Source organism: Schizosaccharomyces japonicus, assembly GCF_000149845.2.
Source record: "Schizosaccharomyces japonicus yFS275 unplaced genomic scaffold supercont5.3, whole genome shotgun sequence".
NCBI classification, from domain to species: domain Eukaryota; kingdom Fungi; phylum Ascomycota; class Schizosaccharomycetes; order Schizosaccharomycetales; family Schizosaccharomycetaceae; genus Schizosaccharomyces; species Schizosaccharomyces japonicus.
The window spans coordinates 2,528,721-2,547,719 of record NW_011627862.1 but is presented as its reverse complement, the minus strand read 5'-3'; the positions used below and the strand labels follow the sequence as shown (position 1 = coordinate 2,547,719).

Below are 18,999 nucleotides of genomic sequence, written 5' to 3'. Positions count from 1 at the left end.
TTCTTCGATTTCAATAAAACAAAGGATTCGAGTTGCATAAGAAAGAAAGTCCACAAGACACAATGCGGTAGCCGCTGTTAATATAGTAGACGGATTTCACGGCGGAACATGTAAATCACCCCTTTGTGCAGTTCTTTAGTCAGCAAGCTAAAAATTAGTTAGTTCACATTCACAGGGATACGAAAGCTCACAAACCTTTTCGGCAAATACGGTCCATTCCTGAATTCCGCGATACCATTTGTCTTTGCTCAGTTGCGGTTGAAGGTCTTGCTCCCAGTAGAAGACTTTATCGAAAATGTGAGAGGCTGCAAGTGATGTAGGAACAAGCTCCTCTTCTTCGTCATCCGAGCCCTGTTCTCGCTTCGTCGACATAGCATCCGGTTCCGGCTTCGTTGAGGATGACTGCACCAGGTAGCCTTGGTAACCTTGAGGCAATGCAAGTTCTGTTCCACATAACTCGCGTCCGCGAAGATAGGCCACAGCGTTTTCTTTGCAAGCCTCATCTTGTTCAACCGTAAAGTACTCATTTACGGGCGCTTGTCCGTCGAAATCAATGTGGCATGGAAGAAGGTGTGCAACATTTTCGTGCACAGCGGATTGCTGTTTGGCCTCGACTTTGAGCAGCAAACGGGATGCCTTGTCCGTTACTACAGTCATGACAAACTTACAGGGCGTCTGTAGTAGTGCTCTTACGGAAAAATAGCCCTTATTGTAATTCTCTCCAACGCTTGGATGTCAATGGGGAAAATTCTTGCCAAGGGGTAGCCAATTGTGAAAAAGAAGGAGTCGGAACTTTGAGCGAAAGTGATGTCAAACGATGACTTAAGGAGGTTATTTACTGTCGTTGGTGAGTAATTACAAGGGCAATCTGTCGATATTGTAAAGTACTGTGGGTCAGCACATTAGAAATAGCATCTGTAGCACCAACGAAATGGAAAACAGGTCGCTGTTTCCTTACGGCAGCTTTCATTCAGTGTTCTTAGGCAGACTTCTTCTTGACAAGATGAGGCTTTCGCTCAAGCAGGTCCATGATGAGCTCTGAAAACAAAGAGTTCGCCCAAGAGAACCATGGCCGGGTGTAGAGAGAAAAGTTGCTTACGTCGACGGTCTCGTGCATAAGGCCAAGACCATTGGTAGAGCGCTTGATAATGTTCAGCAGTTCTGAAATTTCAGTGTCGTTGTCAGATGTAATGGCTTGAATCATAAGACTCATTGGCCATACATTGCGCAGACCCACATGCGGACCGCCGATGCCCTGAATCAGGCGGCCCTTCAGGAAGAAAGGGTTTCCTTGTGGGGAGAGAACCATTTTGCGTGTGTTGAGGTAAACAGAATCGTCGCGCTCTACGAACCCCAAGTAGGGGAGCGACAAAAGCGAAGGGATATTAGCATCGTCCATAAAGATTGCGCTTCCGTACGCATCTACCTCGTAGGCATACACACGTCCGAACACTGGATGTTCGACGATGCCATACTTCTCAATGCCTTCGCGGATTTTCTTCGTCCAAGACTGTGCAGCTTGAGCAAGAGAATGCTTGCCATTAGCCGAGAGCATCTCCTGAAGATGTCCCAGTTCCACGGCCATCATTGCGTTTGAAGGAATGAGATATTGAAGCGTGCAGGCGTCATCTGAGGGTCGAAAAGCACTGCGGATAAGTGTGCCATTTCCTTGGACAGGGAATCCTCGTCCAGACAGTGCAAGGGTTTCCGTTCCCGCGTCAGTTCTTCTGCGGAAGGAGTAGACAGGGTTTCTGGGCAGGCCGGTTTCTTCATTGAACGTCGAAATGGACTGCTGTTCGAGTACCGTATATATGACTTCTACGGCTGCAAGCCATTTTGTGGTAAATATACGGTTATCTGAAGTAGCCTTCCAGTACTTGTAGGAAAGTCGTAAGAAGGAAGCGAGTGAATCGAGCTCGTATTTACATTCGAAGACGACCAGCGGATCGTACGAAGGGGTAACAACGTCGCTTTGGCCATTGTCTTCGCCATGAATATAACTTTTCTTGGGGGGTTGGAAGGCATTGCAGTAAGGAAATTGGATAATCATTTCAGACTGTGTTTGGATGGCACCTAGAAGCAGCATCGCCAGTTGCTTGTCCTTCGGTGCCAAAGCATGGTAAGGTGCAAGCTGATGAGCAGAGTCACGCAACCATTCTGCAGGAATGTCGCCCGTAATAACCAGCGTCTGCGGATCATCTTTCTCGGGCGAGTGCCAACGAATCGTCGTATCAAGGGTGTTGGGGAAACAGTTCTCGAACAAACGAGCCAAATCAGTATCACCAAGTGCGTCTTTCACTTCAAGGATTTTGTTTTCCACAACATCTGAGTGGAATGTTCTACAAGCGTGAACAGGTCTTTGCAACGGCAACTTTAAAGAACCTGGACGAAGTGTCAGCTAAGATTTAAAAGAAGTCAACCCTACCTTCAGCTGGAAAGTGTCTTTTTTCCGAAAATACCTTGTAGTTTGGGCATGCCTGAATAGTTAGTCTTAATGTTCTAAAGCATGCTGCAATTGACCGGAAAAATCAACAAAAAGTGGACAAACCTTCCAAGGCTTCTCCAAAGCATATGTTCCTTGGAAAAAAAGACCGAAAGCTGCGTATGCTAGCAATTGCGAAAATAAACCTAATTGAACATGAACCATTGCAACCAAGTTGTCTTCTTAACAAATCGACATATAACTAAGACAAGTAAGGGTCGTTCAGTGAATTTGAAAAAGAGTGAGAACGGTTAGGACGAACGGTCAGGATCGGAGAAGGTAAGTCTTGTTCCTGTCGGCTCTTGATGTATTAAGGTTAAATGATGTCGCGTAACACGCGACGCGTCGAAACAAATAGCGGCAGAGAAATGCACGGTTGGACGTTATGAATTAATCGAAAAAAAAGATAGTAAAAAGAGAAATTGTTTGCATTAAGAAGAATTAATGAAAAAACGAACAATCCGAGACGCTTGTGAGGGAATCTTTCATGGTACTTTTCATTTTCCACTCCCACCTCTCAGCTGTACCATTCTTTTCCCAAAGATTTCTTGAAATTTAGGCTAACAGATCAATTCGTTTTGTGCTTTGTACTCTGTTCTTGTTTTCTGTTCCATCTTCTCCATTTCCCGTACGTCGTTCTAACCGGTATTCCTAAGTAAGCTTATTTTTTAACCGACACGTGACGTGTATTAGTAAGGATCTCAGAGTATAATAAGCTTCGGAGGGTGCGTGGTGTCCCAGCTTTTACCAACCAACAACAAGCGGCTTCGAGTAACATACAAGATCGAATTCCTCTCGATTTTGTGCGAATTCTGTTACTTAAACAGCTGTTAGATCATTATTTGATTAGTTTTCAGCTTGATCTGTTGGTTCCGCTCTTGGTTTCAGGTTAAGTAGTTTGGACCAAGTTTGCGATAAGGAGTTGTCTTTCTTCGTAAAGGGTAGGAATATTATCCCTTTAAATTAACCACTGAAGTTTTGAAGGCCGAGATAAGCTGCTGGAGATAGTTATAACTTCGTACTTTTACTCGGTAACGTGTCATTTCAGTGTCGGGAAGGTCTGTTTTTTTGCCGCAAAGTGAAAGGCAAAGAAGCGAATAAAGAAGACAAAAAAAAACAAAAAAAAGCAAGAAACGTTCCATAACGGGGGACTGTTTCTCAATAAGGCTGTAAATAGAGTGAGGTGGAAATTGCAACATTACCACTCGAATTAGACTGTGGTCAGTGGGTTTCGACTTCTTAATTTCACGGCATAAGGCTTTTCCTTGGATACAATTTGCATTTTGGTTTGCTAATTCGTTAGGAAAGCTCTGTAACACTCAGCTCATGAGTTTACTATATCAGTAGACTCTCTTTTTTCTCCCTTTCTTTCGCTCACTCACTCACTCACTCTCTCTCTCTCTCTCTACACGGGTACTTCGGTTTTGGAACTTGGTGTGTCGTCTTTGGATTCTGGTTTATCTATTTTCTTTTCCCTTTATTATTTCCCTTACGTTTTCTTTTCACAATCACCCATCTTAATACTTCCTGTCCGGCTATATCAACAATGGCTTCCAAAAAAAACTCTTTACTTGAATACGTGAACTCGCCATTTCTCAATGGAGGAGGCTATTCTAGACCTTCGTTGAAAAGTGACGAAGCTCCGTCACCAATCCCAGCTCTGGGTTCTGGGTTCAATCAAATGCTTTACGGTCAAAGCAGCACTCCCTTAACGCCAGTCTTTTCGACATACGAGGATCTTCCTCGAGCTCCTTCGCTGGGTTATGGAGGTTCTCAACTAGCTTCTTTAAAGCATAGTTATGATAATTTGCAGTTCAATGCTGGACCCATGTCTGCACTTTCTGTTTTGCAGGATCAGGAAGAAAGCTCAAATTTGGGTTCTTTCTACCATGGTTCGAGTTCTGGCAGTCCGATTCAAAAACTTGTCGAAACCGGCGAATTTTCGAAGATGAATTATGCGTTTTCTAACAACAACGAATTTCTTTCTCTCTTGCATAGACTTGTAAAAGGTCGTCTCACGATTCACGTATTCGATCTTTACAGCAAAGCTGTGGAAGATGGTTTAACATTTGATCTTAATGTTTATAACACTGTGCTTAGCATTATGGCAAATGATGAAAACGCACATGCCTCCTCGTCTGCCATTCAAAATTTGTTGGGAGTGTATATGGACATGCTGAAGGTTGGATTGGAGCCAGACGTACTTTCCTACGAAAGTATTATTCTAGCTCTTTGTCGTCGTGCGGATTATGTCACTAAGGAGATTGAATCCTTAGAGAGCAGAGTCAAGTACAGCGCAAAATGTGTTACCCAAGATCTTCAGTCGAAGATCACTAGCTTGCGCTCTGAAATCCCTTTGGAAACAGCAGTATTTATTTATACCTCAAGCATCATGAGTGCTGAGAACATTTCGTACAGCTCGTCATTTTACAACCAAATGTTGAGCACTGTTTGCACTTATGGTGCCGATGTTCAACTCACTTTCCTCATGGAAAATCTTAAACCAAATGTTTTCAGCTCGGAATCTTCGTCAACTCTTGTCCCTGTTTTAATCCAGTGTTTTGGAAAATTGGGAAAGCTCGAAAAGTGTATTCAGCTGATGCATCGGTTTAATCTCGCTAACCGAATGTTTACACATCCCAATGCTAGCGTCGGTGTTCTAAAAGCTTTGTTAGAAGCTTACTTTTACAATGATTGCATTAGTGATGCCGTGTCTGTTATGGAAACGATTCTTACCGGCCATGGTGTTGGTTTAATTCCCGTGGAATTGTCTATGTTGTTCTTGTCACATTTAGCAAAGAAAGGCTGCTATAAGGAAGCCTTCTCATGGCTTAAGGCCTTAGAGCGGTCGCCAAAGTTCGTCGTCACTGCGAATGTTTTGGACGATATTCTCTCCTCCGCTTGTTCGAATGGGGATGTTGATTTTGCTATAGTGTTTGTGCGAACTTACTCATTGGCCAAATTTTCGGGCCAATATGTTGCGCTCTTGCGATACTTGGAATTGTTAGCTGTGGAACAACGAGTTGATGTTTTGCGTTTGCATGCTCCTCCACTAATCCGCTCAGTGTCTTCATGGACAAATCACACATTTGCCAATGTGTACAAGGCCTTAATATCGTCTGGACATTTGGCTGTCGCCCTTCGCTTGTTGCGGAAGCATGTGGATCCGCGTGACCGTTTTGATACGAATCAATTTCCGGCTTACTTGTTTATGCTCATTCCTTGTGTCTTCAACGATTTTTGGGAGGCCTTGGACTCGAATCTACGTAAAGATCCTAATGTTTGCCTTCATTTGTTATCTATCCTACAGACACAACGAGGGTTTTTATTACTAAGCTTTAATGTCCACTTGTTGCGTACAGTAATATACCACCTTGCTAAACAATCCGATTATTCTAGCTTTTTGTCACCAAGGATGTTTGCATTTTGTTTAGAATACACTGCATTCATTGTGGTTCAGACAGAAGGTTCGGATGGATTGGTTAATGATTTGCTTTTGTTACTAGAGTGTTTCATGAAGCATGGTCGCCCCTTGCCATTTACCAACGTTTATATCGTTTTTCGTTCACTTAGCTATCTTGAAAAAGATGACGACTTTGTGAGGAAAGTTAGGGCTGCTGTATTTACTGAAGTTTCAACAGGCTTCTCAACGGACTCGGGCGGTGGTAGAATTCTTGCAGATATCTCGCAGGTGTGCCATGATGTTGATGGTTTGGATGTTGTTAATCAAGAAGCAAACTCGGCCATTCTGAAAATGTTAACCAACTCTCCTTTTCAACAGGTGGACATTAATATGTTGCTGTTCAATTTCGGAAAGCTAATGGAAACCGGCACGTATCTGCATCCTGAGGTGTATCCATTGTTGATTTCTGTTTTGAGTAAAAACAAACGGTTTGATGCAGTTCAGAAAGTGTTCCAACACACAAAGGCCTTGTTTCGGCTTATGAAATCGAGTAGCCTTGAGAAAGCGAATTGGTTCTTGGCTCTTGTGCTGGATAGCATGGTCCTCGCTTCTTCAATTGCTCGTGATTTCCATATGAGTAACACTTATCGTCAAGAGATGCGTGAACTTGGTTACGTACCGCGTGCATCGACTTTTGCCCATCTCATTAACAACTCATCCCGGAAAGGTGATACTGATGATGCCTCGACGGCATTGGCAATTTTTGAGGAAACAAAAGTTTCCAACGTTCGGCCCTCTGTCTTTCTTTACAATGCTGTTCTGTCTAAGCTGGGTCGGGCTAGGCGAACGGTAGAGTGCATGAAACTTTTTCACGAAATGAAGGACCGTGGTTTGGTTCCAACGAGCGTCACCTATGGAACAGTTATCAATGCTGCTTGTCGTGTTGGCGATGAGCGACTTGCTGAAAACATGTTCATAGAGATGGAGAAGCAGCCCAACTATCAACCTCGTGTTGCTCCTTACAACACAATGATTCAGTTCGAGGTACAAACAATGTTTAGCAGAGCCAAGGCTTTGCAATACCATAACAGACTTTGTATTGCTGGGATTAAACCTTCTTCTCATACGTTCAAGTTGCTCATGGACGCCTATGGCACTTTGAAGCCGATTGACATCGCATCTGTTGGGACTATTTTTGAACTGATGCGTCGTTTGAATACCCCCGTACTTGCTATGCATTACTCTGCCTGCATTCACATCCAGGGTATTGTACTTTCTGATATCAAGGCAGCTACGGAGTGCTATAACGAAGCGCTTGAGAAGGCTCGTGCGAAGGAACTCGTGTTGGATGCCAATTTTTTCCAATCACAAATCGAGTCATTGGTTGAAAACGAGCAACTAGACAACGCGATTAGCGTTGTCAAGGACATGGAGAAATTTGGTGTCAAACTGAATGCATACATTGTGAATGCTCTTATTAAGGGGTTTTCCAAAGTCGGCAATTTGGAAAGGGCTAGGTTTTACTTTGATCTTTTAGAAACACGTGGAACGACGCGCAAAGAACCAAGCACGTATGAAAACATGGTGCGTGCATATTTATACTTTGACAAGGCGATGGAAGCGCTTGAAGTTGTCTCTCAACTCAAACGGAAACGTTACCCGGGACCTGTTGTTAACAAGATTTCGTCTCTAGTTGATACATATCTTCAACACAACAATCCTCTTTTTACCAAACATTCCCCCTCTCATAAAAAGCAAGGTTCCCCGAACTCTGCTGCCGCTGGAGTATTCCATGGCAAGGAAAGAAAGCCTAATACACCAAGGCAGCAGTACAATCGAATTAGGGAATAATATAAAACCTTATTTATATCTCATTATTATTATCTATCTTTGTAATGAAGGGTCGCTCTTTTTTTACCTGGTCCATTCTGTTTTTAGTTTTGAATGCATTCAATCATATTCTTCCCTTTAACCTCAATAGGTGTCCTTTTTTCTGCAAATGAATAAGCATGGCGTGCCGAGTTTCTGCAGTAAGAATGTTAAAAGAAACTCGAAATGTGATTTTATTCAATTGCGGCTCCGAGCCTTTTCCTTTTGTAAAACATTGAAAAGATACTCTATAAATAACAAACATCTCGAATAATGTGGAGTTTCCATATTTATAATCTTTATCTGCTAGAAGCTTCTGATTTTGTTGATTAGTATCTTTGCTTATAAGACCCGTTTCCATCACATCTTACCTTTCAAAAACCCAATTTACGAAATGTCAAAGGATACTAAGGAAAAACTGATTTTTGCACCGGAGAGATATCAATACACTAGAGGAAGTCTTCATAGAGAAGACCTGGTTAACAAGGACCCTTTGCTGCTGTTTAACGAATGGTTCCGTGATGCGGTTCAGAACCAGGATATTAAGGCTCCAGAATCAACAACCTTGTCTACAGCTCGTTTACCATCTGGCAGAGTCTCTTCTCGACTCGTTCTGCTGAAGGAACTGGATCATCGTGGATTTGTCGTGTTCACCAATTTGGGCACATCTAAGAAAGCCAAGGACTTAAAGACAAACCCCCATGCTTCATTGTCGTTCTGGTGGGAGCCTCTGCAGCGTCAAGTGCGTGTGGAAGGTGCAATTGAGTACCTGACTCGTGAAGAGTCAAATGAGTATTTCCAGACTCGTCCTCGTGGTTCAAGAATCGGTGCCTGGGCTTCTCCTCAGTCAGACGTAATTAAGGACAGAAAGGAGCTTGAGGATAGAGTTGCCGAGTATACGAAAAAGTTTGGTGAGGACGAGGTAAAGCCTGTTCCTGTGCCCGAGTTTTGGGGTGGCATCCGTATTGTGCCCTTGGAAATTGAATTCTGGCAAGGTGGAAAGTTCCGTCTTCATGACCGCTTCTCCTTCCGTCGTGAAAGTATCGACAAGGAGTATGAGCTCGTTCGTTTGGCTCCTTAAATGAACACCGCTTTAAACTGCATATCCAAATCAATATTATAGTACTACTTTGGTTTACTAAAGGAGTTGCAGATGAATTTCAGGCTAATCACAATGTATGGGTCTTGACTTTTTTGTTTTAAATGATGCCTAATGACTAAACACTGGTTTAAAAATGGAGGTTTCCTACAATCTTATAAAAAAAAAAAACCATATATGAAACAAGCAATGCCTTTATTAAAATTAATTATATGAACAACTATGGGATGAATTCAGAATGTACGGTTAAGTGCAATGTACTGTTTTGGTCTAGCATTTTGACTTTTAAACAGTGTTTTCTTTAAAATCTCGACAACACATATAAACGATTCAATGTGTAGGGTGATCTATGCATCAGGTGGTGCTTTGATTCGTTTTCGTTTCGCCTGTATGAATCCTTTCCCGCTCTACTCGGCTCATTCTCACAACTTTCAAACCATTGTGATACAAATAAATGCTTTATTTTGACTACCTGTCTAGAATTACCGTTGTCCTCTCTCCCTCTTACTAAAGATTGACCATTCAAATGAAGCGTTTGACTTCCTCAATTTGCTTCTTAAATTTTCGCCCTCGCTTGTTTATACTTACAGAAAGACAGTTTAGAAACTGTCAGTGAAATTCTCGTTTTTGGGTACACTAACACGTTTATAACGTCTTTTTGGGACCGATAAAACGTCCTTCATATTGTCAGCATGCCGTTGCAAGCGAAACACTTCGTACAAGGATTTGTTTACGGTGCACTTACGGGTTGCTGCGTTTGGGCAATTGTATCTCGAATCCGTCCAAAGAAACACATAAGCACACACAAGAAGGATGATGTGGACGAAGAAGACATCGTAAACGGTGTCGAGGGTTTGATTGGCAATACCAAATTAGTACGAATCAAGAGTTTGTCAGAGGCCACAGGCTGTGATATTCTTGCCAAGGCAGAACACTTGAACCCGGGGAACTCTGCTAAGGATCGTGTTGCTCTTTTTATACTGAAGGACGCAGAAGAGCGTGGATTGCTACGGCCGAAACAGGGTGATGTGGTTTTTGAAGGAACATCAGGTTCAACAGGCATTTCATTTGCCATGCTCGGTCGTTCTCTGGGCTATGAAACACGTATTTACATGCCAAACGATCAGGCCCAGGAGAAAAGTGACATGCTCTCCATGTTGGGCGCAGATGTTCATCGTGTTCCCCCGGCTCCCATTATGGATCGTAAGAACTTTGTCAATATTGCCCGTGACAAGGCAAAGGAGTTGACAGATGATGTGAACACGCCCAACAAAGGTTACTTTGCTAACCAATTCGAAAACCTTGCCAACTGGCGTGCTCACTACGAGACGACAGGTCCCGAAATCTGGCGCCAGTGTGCAGGAAGAGTCGATGCTTTTGTTACTGGTTCTGGCACGGGTGGTACAATTGCTGGAACGTCTCGATTCCTCAAAGAAAAGAACCGTAATATCCTTGTCTGCCTGTCTGATCCACCAGGAAGTGGTCTGTACAACAAGATTGTCAATGGCGTTATGTTTGATATCCGTGAAAAGGAAGGTACACGTCGTCGTAAACAAGTGGATACGATTGTGGAAGGTATTGGATTGAACAGAATGACACGCAACTTCTCCATCGCTGAACCATTGATTGATTGGGCTTATCGCATTACAGATGCACAGGCCGTGCAAATGTCCCGTTGGTTAGTGCACAACGATGGTCTTTTCGTTGGCAGTTCTTCTGCTTTGAACTGTGTTGCCGCAGTAAAGATTGCCAAGAAGCTGGGACCCGGTCACCGAATCGTTACTATTTTCTGTGATCCCGGCCATCGTCACTCATCCAAACTTTACAATGATGCATTCCTTGACAAGGAGGGTCTGCCTCATAACCTGCCTGAAGATTTGAGTTTTGTAGATGCTGCCGAGGAAATTAATTTGCCAGTGAAACGTTGATTCATCAGTTTTATTTATCAAGCGAAATACCTGTAACGACCATCTTCACAAACAGAACAGCATCGAGTATGTAAATAAAATTCTGAAACAGTCTAATCAACCAAAGAACAAGAACAAGAACAAGGGAGGGATCCAAGTGTAACATTCGACACTACAATTGTATTTCTGTGATTCTGTTACTCTAGTTATTACTGCCATTTCCCTGTCTATAACATAGCATTTTTGTAAAAGACACCCCCGCAAATATCCCACTAACCCCCATCGCATCCCACCTGTTATCACCACCAATTTCGGCAGTATCCCACTTCGGTCGACGCATCCCACCTAGCTGATCCCACTGATACAACAGCTAAAGACCACCACCAGATTCTGAACAGTGCAGGCCTCACTTCCTTCATTTGACAGTGCAACATGTCGCAGGCAGATCACTCGCGGGATCCATGTCCTTATGTTATTCTGAATGATTTTGGCGGTGCTTTCACCATGGGTGCCATCGGTGGTGCCATCTGGCATTCCATTAAAGGTTGGAGAAATAGTCCACCGGTAAGCAAAAAAAAAAAAAAAAAGAGAACGGCAGCTCGCCGAAGTTGGGTGTATATTGTGTTTCTTGTTTGTTTGGATATAAAAAAGCACGTTTTGGCGCTTGAAATGGTTCCATGAGATGAATTTGGGACTTTTTTCTGATACCAGAGAAAAAGTTCCAAGTTTTCTTATGGTCTTGCATTAGTGGTCACGCTGTAGTCTAAAGAGAGCTGTTTTACGTGTGTTCCTCTTCCTTCCGAGCATGTCCCCGTTACTCAATTCCCGTTCTGCTTTCTTCATTTCCGAATCATACTAACGAACTTAGGGTGAAAAACGATTCTCAGCAATTGCAGCTGCCAAGGCCCGTGCTCCTGTTTTAGGAGGTAACTTCGGTGTTTGGGGTGGTCTCTTCAGTACATTTGACTGTGCTGTCAAGGGTGTTCGCCGTAAGGAAGATCCTTGGAATGCCATCATTGCTGGTTTCTTTACCGGTGGTGCTTTAGCCGTTCGTGGTGGTTGGAGAGCCACGAGAAATGGTGCTATTGGCTGTGCCTGTGTTCTGGCCGTAATCGAGGGTGCCGGTATCGCTTTGACTCGTGTCTTTGCCGAAAGCAACAGACCCATTGCTCCAGCTCTTCCCGAAACCGCCGGTGGCAGCAGCGGTACCAGCGTTACTCCAGCTGCTATCTAAAATTTGACACAGAGTTGATGAGTGGAAGGAATGAAAAAAGCACGGATGCTTCGGGAGGTGTCCGTACATTGTTGCTAAAAAGGTGTAATCCTCTTTCCCTGTCCATAGAGTTAATGAGCAGATAAGGCGTGCGGCGCTTGACAATCACTTCCCCCGTTGCTGGTTTAAGGACGTTCTGTGCTGTTACATTGTTTTGTCCTGTGTCGTCGCACTGTCTTCAGGTTTCATGACTGTTCTTTCTCATTTTCATATAATTGTTTTTCTTTTGATTTCTACGACAAGCGTTGCTGACTGGTGTTCCATGAAAGTGAATGGTTTACGCTGCAGGTCGTTTTGTTTTTATCACCATTAAATACCGAGTCCGTTCTTTAGTGTCTAATAAACTCACAGTTTTAACAATGTCGGCATAAAATTACTCAATGGCAATTGTATAGGTTGTGTGTATTCGTTAGCTCAAACTATTTATTTTTGTCACCGGTATCGAAGATTTCTTTGCAGAGCTCTTTTTGGATTTCTTCGGTATTGGTGACCATGCTAGACTCTAACGCAAGTTTAGCGAATGCAAGTTTTTGTATGTTTTCCTGTTCAACGATTGTTAGTAAATGCTCCTTTTAATCAGTCTTTCAAAAAGACAACACATACGTCTATGGTATTTTCCGTCACCAGTCTGTAAATGGATACTGGTCGTGTTTGCCCAACTCTATGAGCTCTGTCTTCCGCTTGTAAATCATCAAACGGGTTGAAGGAACAATCGTACATAATGACCACATTAGCAGCTGTAAGATTAATACCAAAACCACCTGCTTTTGTGGACAAAAGAAACAACTTGTATTTTGGTTTTGTTGAGAACATGTCAATAAGACCCTGACGAGTTTCAACCGGTGTGCTGCCATCCATGCGTAGGTACTTGACATCCATGGATTTTAAGGCAAACTCGAGGATATCAAGTACTTGTGTAAACTGACTAAACACAAGTATACGATCATCCTTTTTGAACTCGTTTAGCAACTTTTGTAACCGCAGAACCTTGGCTGTCTGCATCCAAGGTGTCCCTTCTAAAGCAAACCTTTTTATTGAAGGGAAACGAACACAAAGCTGGTGCAGCTCGAAATCAGACATGACCTGCATGTCCTCGAATATGTATTGCTCGTTTGCGTCAGCATACACGTCTTCCTATAGTAAAGTTTTAGTAATGTGTCGTGTTTGAATCGCGCGTTAGCTGTCTAAAATACCCTCATGATTTGTTTCGCCATGCGCCGAAGAAGCGAATCGTTATAGTGAAAGCGCAACAGTAGATGGTGATTAGCAGCTTTTCGAAGTTGCATAAGTATGTTGTCTCTACTTGACTCTGGATTGTTGCGTGAATCCAGTATCGCTTGGTAAACCTTTTTCTGGGTGGAGACCATTTCACACTTTTCAACAAAACGTGATTTCTCCGGAAGTTCACTGAATACATCTGCTTTTCTTCTACGAAGAACAAATGGATTCATCATAGTCTTAGCACGTGAAATTCTTTCTTGAGACATCACTGCACGCTCGAGTGATGCGTCCGCGGCTGGTTTTATTTTGTAAATGAGATCGAGTCCTTGCATATTATTGTCAAAGACATTTGGTAAGATAAAGGCAAGCAAAGACTGGAGCGTAAGCATGTGATCCGGACATTGAACATACCATCAATTCATTCAAATTGTTTTGCAGTGGGGTTCCTGTGATCAATAGTCGAAAGATAGCAGGAATACTCATTAACTGCTTGTATCTTTCCGATAAACGATTCTTTAGGTAATGTCCTTCATCAAAAACACAAACCTAAAAGAGTTAGCATAGGAAATATCATCGACTCTCAACTGAAATACATTAAATTTTTGGTGCCGTAAAAAAGAACGATCTTGCTTACTGCTTGATGCAAGCTGATATGTTGTAACGAGGACGTCGTACTGTGTCTCGACTAGGTAATATCGCTTCTCCATACGTTCAGCCTGAGATCCTCCATATTGCTCAACATGAAGAGAAGGACTGAACTTCTGAAATTCTCGAAGCCAATTGTCTACTGTGGAAGCAGGAACCACAATTAAGTGCGGACCATGGATGCCTTGTTCTTTCAGAAGTGCAAGAAAAGCAATTACTTGACACGTTTTTCCCAAACCTATTTCATACGTTAAAACATTTACAATGAGTTAGCTTACCCATCTCGTCCGCTAAAATGCCTGAAAGTTTTTCCTGGTACATCAAGTTTAACCAATTCACGCCGATTACTTGGTAACGCTTTAGGATTATATTGGGCGCCAAAAGTTCTGGTTGTTCTTCACGGAAGTTGTAATCAATACGTTCTTGATTTTCGAGAAAAGAATCAATTTTTTCTTCATCCATGACCGTGTGCCATCCTCTTAATGTATTTGAAATTAACGAACTGTAATGATCACACTTTGCAATTAAAGAGTCAACGGCCTCAAAGCTAAGCATCACTTCAAACGTTCGATTCACGACGCGTCGGCCAATTTTCGGCCCAGAACGCTTAGATGGTCTGCCTCTTGCTTTCTTTTTCTCTGCATTTCTTGCGTGTTCCAAAGTACTGAACGGTCGCTTCACAATAAAACTTTCGATGACTTCTCGTGGAAGACCAGACAGATCCAGGAGTTCCTGAATACTACATGCATTAAGAAAGTGGAGCACCTTTTTATCAAATTCAGACTCTTCTTCAACCGTTTCATCGACGCCGGAGGCTTCACTTTGTTCACTCGATGAAGGAACACTGACATTGTTCTGTTTTGAACTAGCACGAGATACCTTGGCAGGCATTGAACTTTTCTCTTCTTCCTCTTCTTCTTCCTCATCATCATCAGAAGTTGCAATCCTCCGTCTACGCTTTCGGCGACTGGGTCTTTGGATATGAGTTTCTGAAACGTCTTCGACGGAGATGTCTGCTTCAGATGTTTTTAAAGGAGTTGTTTTTTTAGGTTTGTAGAATGTAAGCTTGTGAATGGCAACATTCGAATTCCATTGAACACTTTCTAATGTTTCTTGGATGATAGTTTTTGGGATATGTTTGAAACGAGATTCCAAATCCTCAAGTTTCTTCGATCTGTTGGAGACAACATTCTGCTTCTTTAATGCATCTTGAATAAGATTGTTAGTTGAACCGTCAGTTAAGTCGAGAATCTCGTAGCTCTCTTCTTTATCGCAATTATCCCAGTTAAAACTATTTCGTTTTTTATGAGTAACGTCAGTAGTATTTAATGATTTTGAGGCCAAGACATGACCTTTTTTAGGTATGCGTTGTATAAAGACATCTAAGTTTTCATTTAAAGGAGATGAATTTTCAATTACAGAAGAATGACCAGGTGAATTCGGAACTTCATAATTGCCTTTGACGCCTTTCCTTTCGTAAAATGGAGAAGAGCTAGGAATTACAATAGGATCAAAATCTGTTCCTCTATCAATTGCCATAATTACGCGCCTTTATTTTTAATTTGTTAGCGAAGTGTCCTTCATGCACCTGGCATTTGGTAAGTCTAAGAATTTCTTACATAGAAGATCAAGTAATAAAATCCCAACAAAGGAGGCACAACATTGCCCAGAGCAACTTTGAAAAGATGTGTTTTCATATTCATTGAACCATAACTCTATAGGACACAATTACAATTTAAATTTAAACAAAGTCAATTACAGAAAAACAAGAACCACTAAAGGAATGGCTATTAGCACAGTGGAAATACTGTAAATATTTCTATCCAAAAGTCCAAAAAAACGAAATGCAATAATCAATAACCCACAACTACCATCCTACTTTCTAGACTTCTTTAACTTTTTATGAGAGCTGCGCTTTGAATCACGATCCTTAGTTCCTTCAGAACGATCTTTTGTGCGCTTTTCTCCCTTTACGCTCACGACAGTTGCACCTTTGCCGCTGGTTTTGTTGATTTGCTTCTCAGCAGCAGACCACTGTTTCTCATCTCCACGAATGGAGTACTTTTCGAGGTCGACAGCATTAATCAGTTCACGCTGCTTTTCTCTAAGCTGCAAAAGAGCTTCATCTGCACCTTCTTCGAGCTCCTCATCAAGATTTTGTTGCAAAGGCTTGAATTCAGGCACCTTGCTTTCTGGCTTTTGTTGAGCAGATGAGTCGTTCATCTCTGCTTCAATGGCCTGCTCCTCGACAGAATCAAGATGGTTGACCACCTTGCGCAACAACTTAATGAGAAGAGCAAGAACTTGATTGGAGGGCAATTTAAATTCCTTCTCCAAATCATCTACGTTCTTCCTCTGCAGACCAAGAGCAAGCAAGACAGACTGTTGCACTGGAGAAAGTTTCACAGTATCGGCAAACCGATCTTTAAAGTATAACTCTGCAACACATGGCAACAAGTCAACAATTACGTGGTAATCCAAAAGATTACTGGCATAGGCCTCCAAACGCTTCATGTCATACGTTTCAAAGAGTGTGGAAACTTCAGACTCAGTTAACTTTGCTGGTTCCTTTTTAACAAACTTGGTGCCGTTGTTGCAAGCATCCAAGATGCTCAATGCTGTAATAGCAGTAAAATCGCGGAATTGATAGCTCAACAAGCTGAGGAAACGACGATAGAAGTTACGTGAGAAATAGCCAAGCCATTCAGATTCCCGTCCCTCCAAAGGACGTATCATAACACAAGTGTGTTCTCCCGTTAAATCATTGGCAGTTTGACGCAAGTAGAGGGGACAGTAACCGCCGCGCTTCCAGAATTTGAGAAGAGAAGAAGTCATACCGAAAGAAACACCCATGTAATGGAGAGGCTCGGGCTGCAATTCAGAAAGCTTCAAAAGAAGAGGGGGCATAGTGCGATGATCACGAACTTGAAGATTCTCTGTTTGCAAAATCTTACTCTCCAAATCGTGATCGTCCACGCGGTCGGCGTGGAGTTTAATTCTTTTATTGTCTTCAGACATGCTGATAAACTTGCCCTCAAAATGGTCGTGAAGAAGCTCCATTGCTCGCGTACCATAACCCATTTTAGTGTACTCAGGGGCCACCGCAATGCGGACAACTCGTGCACCCGCAAGAGAAGCAAAGTTCTCGTCTTGAAATTGCTGAGAAATAAGCCAAGGAATCAAATCACCCCCGGCCCTTTGACCACGACTTAAACTGTTCAACACGGACTCGCGGGAGATCTCACCTTCGAGCGCAATTTGAATAACGCAAATAGGATCCGGGAGCTGAGGATTCTTAGGATTGACAGGAGGGAGTAAAACATATAATTGATGGGCAGGAGCATCAGACATCAACTGCAGGTCATTGGGCGAATTTTTATAGTGACTAGCGACGTAAAGTGCCATCATACGTTGCAGGAATGCTTCCGAAACAGGGTGATAGGAAAAGAGAGTGTCCCGACTAACGCGGTAAAGAGAACACTCAGAAGGGTGAGGGAATCCTTGGTTTGCCAAACGGCTGGGAGCGCTCGTGGCATCCAAACACAGAAGCTTGTTAAGCCATGACTCGACTGGATCACCTGTAGCGTAACGAATGGGCTCTTCAAGGGTAATTTCACGCAATTTGCGTCCGCCAAGTCCAGCTGGTGCGCCTTCACTGCCGGACTTTTCAACAAACGCCCGAGATTGCTCACGAAGCTGTTGTAAGAGCTTCAAAGACAAAGAACGACCGGTACCCTCATAACCATTGATGGTAGATGCCATGAAAACAAGGTAAGGACCGATAAGCTTCTTAACCAAAGGAAGGGGAATGGCAGCAGCCTCATCAATGATGACAAGTTCAGCCTGACCTAACACATGAGCATCTTCAGGACGAATGTACTGAATGGTTTGGCGGTGATCACGGAAAATATTAACGCGAACAATGGCATTGTTGAAGGCGGGATTCGTGGATTGAATAATGTCATAATCAATGTGCTCTTCATACTTTAAAGCATCGAAACCCTTGAAGACAAATTCAAACAGAGTCTTCAAGTTTTCTGGCGAAGGAGAAGTAATGAAGATGTTGGAATAACCATGACCAACAGCAGCGGCTATAGCCAAACCCAAAGCGGCAGATTTACCACGACCACGTCCAGCGGTTAGAGACACTGTACCACGCAGGCTCTTTTCAGCAATTGACTCGATAAAAGTGAGAATTGCTCTGGCTTGATCGACCGTCTTAGTGATACCAACCAATGAGCTGGCCAACTCGTTACCCTCTAACGACTCCTTCAGCTCTAATATTTTTTGCTTCGACGGATCCTCTTCCTCAAGTGCAGGAGGTAAAGCTTTTACATTTTTGCCTCCGGAAATGGGCAAAACATTCAATTCGTCGTCTACGACAAGACAATTAGGGTTTTTGCCAAGAGAGAGAATGAAGCGCTCATTGAAACGAGCAGTAACATCATTATGTGCTTCTGTTCTGTAACGAGAATGAATGTCCATGCTCATGGTATACAGTTGCTTCAAAGAATTCATTTTGTTCAACAGCAACACGACAATACCACCTCCCTCAACAGTTTCAATTGTTCTTGCAAGCAAGTTGGGAGTCAATGCTTCGAAATCCTGAAGAACAAGCATTCCATAAGTAGTACCGAGAATCTTCTCAGATTCTTTGTAGTAACAGTAACGAATGTTTGTAATGCTACAGAACAATTCAAATGGGTCTTCAGTGTTGGGATCACGGATTCCTCTTTTGATTTCCTTTTTAATTTTATTTTCACGCTTCTTGCGATGACTGAACGGTTAGTCTTCCGTAATACCCCTAATCAAAAAACGAACCTGGTGAATCCCAACAAGTCCTTCTTGTACATCCAGAGGACACTTGGTCTAGATGCTACTTTTGACTGAGAAAGAAGCCAATGCAAGTTTACAACCTGATCTCTGGCCTTGTCGCCGACGACCACGAAAAAACTCCGTTGTTTCACCTACAATTTAGTAAAGATTTGCAAGAAGCAATACTTACTTGCACACCATTCTTAATGAGCGCCGGAATACGCAAATCAAGCGCTTTTTTAGGCATGTTGAAGGATGGTAGAGAGTTCGCTCACGGTGGTAGAC

At 42.7% G+C, this 18,999-nt stretch overlaps 8 protein-coding genes across 8 annotated transcripts; 4 read left to right on the top strand and 4 right to left on the bottom strand.

The window, feature by feature from the left end:
• Nucleotides 1-135: 135 nt before the first annotated feature.
• SJAG_01884 (ribonuclease H2 complex subunit) lies at nt 136-657 on the bottom strand (the record flags this gene model as incomplete). Its single annotated transcript, XM_002173085.1, has 2 exons — nt 136-147; nt 196-657. 2 exons carry the CDS (start codon nt 655-657, stop codon nt 136-138), a joined length of 474 nt encoding a protein of 157 aa, XP_002173121.1.
• A 322-nt stretch (nt 658-979) lies between these two features.
• On the bottom strand, nt 980-2,647 carry SJAG_01883 (hypothetical protein; the record flags this gene model as incomplete). Its single annotated transcript, XM_002173084.1, has 3 exons — nt 980-2,382; nt 2,426-2,477; nt 2,549-2,647. 3 exons carry the CDS (start codon nt 2,645-2,647, stop codon nt 980-982), a joined length of 1,554 nt encoding a protein of 517 aa, XP_002173120.1.
• Nucleotides 2,648-3,089: 442 nt separating this feature from the next.
• Nucleotides 3,090-8,061, top strand: SJAG_01882 (PPR repeat protein). The gene is made up of 2 exons (XM_002173083.2): nt 3,090-3,110; nt 3,176-8,061. The coding sequence occupies exon 2, from the start codon at nt 4,029-4,031 to the stop codon at nt 7,734-7,736; it is 3,708 nt and encodes a 1,235-aa protein (XP_002173119.1). The 5' UTR covers nt 3,090-3,110; nt 3,176-4,028; the 3' UTR covers nt 7,737-8,061.
• Nucleotides 7,995-9,381, top strand: SJAG_01881 (pyridoxamine 5'-phosphate oxidase). Its single transcript, XM_002173082.2, has one exon. The coding sequence runs from the start codon at nt 8,149-8,151 to the stop codon at nt 8,833-8,835; it is 687 nt and encodes a 228-aa protein (XP_002173118.1). The 5' UTR covers nt 7,995-8,148; the 3' UTR covers nt 8,836-9,381.
• SJAG_01880 (cysteine synthase Cys12) lies at nt 9,315-11,033 on the top strand. The gene has a single exon (XM_002173081.2). The coding sequence runs from the start codon at nt 9,546-9,548 to the stop codon at nt 10,779-10,781; it is 1,236 nt and encodes a 411-aa protein (XP_002173117.1). The 5' UTR covers nt 9,315-9,545; the 3' UTR covers nt 10,782-11,033.
• SJAG_01879 (TIM23 translocase complex subunit Tim17) lies at nt 10,999-12,384 on the top strand. Its single transcript, XM_002173080.2, has 2 exons — nt 10,999-11,324; nt 11,629-12,384. Exons 1-2 carry the CDS (start codon nt 11,193-11,195, stop codon nt 11,992-11,994), a joined length of 498 nt encoding a protein of 165 aa, XP_002173116.1. The 5' UTR covers nt 10,999-11,192; the 3' UTR covers nt 11,995-12,384.
• Nucleotides 11,930-15,594, bottom strand: SJAG_01878 (ISWI chromatin-remodeling complex ATPase ISW2). The gene is made up of 6 exons (XM_002173079.2): nt 14,178-15,594; nt 13,848-14,137; nt 13,666-13,800; nt 13,227-13,628; nt 12,637-13,167; nt 11,930-12,575 (listed from the first exon to the last, which is right to left on the bottom strand). Exons 1-6 carry the CDS (start codon nt 15,436-15,438, stop codon nt 12,453-12,455), a joined length of 2,742 nt encoding a protein of 913 aa, XP_002173115.1. The 5' UTR covers nt 15,439-15,594; the 3' UTR covers nt 11,930-12,452.
• SJAG_01877 (N-acetyltransferase Nat10) lies at nt 15,584-18,995 on the bottom strand. Its single transcript, XM_002173078.2, has 3 exons — nt 18,905-18,995; nt 18,721-18,866; nt 15,584-18,676 (listed from the first exon to the last, which is right to left on the bottom strand). Exons 1-3 carry the CDS (start codon nt 18,959-18,961, stop codon nt 15,775-15,777), a joined length of 3,105 nt encoding a protein of 1,034 aa, XP_002173114.1. The 5' UTR covers nt 18,962-18,995; the 3' UTR covers nt 15,584-15,774.
• Nucleotides 18,996-18,999: the final 4 nt, after the last annotated feature.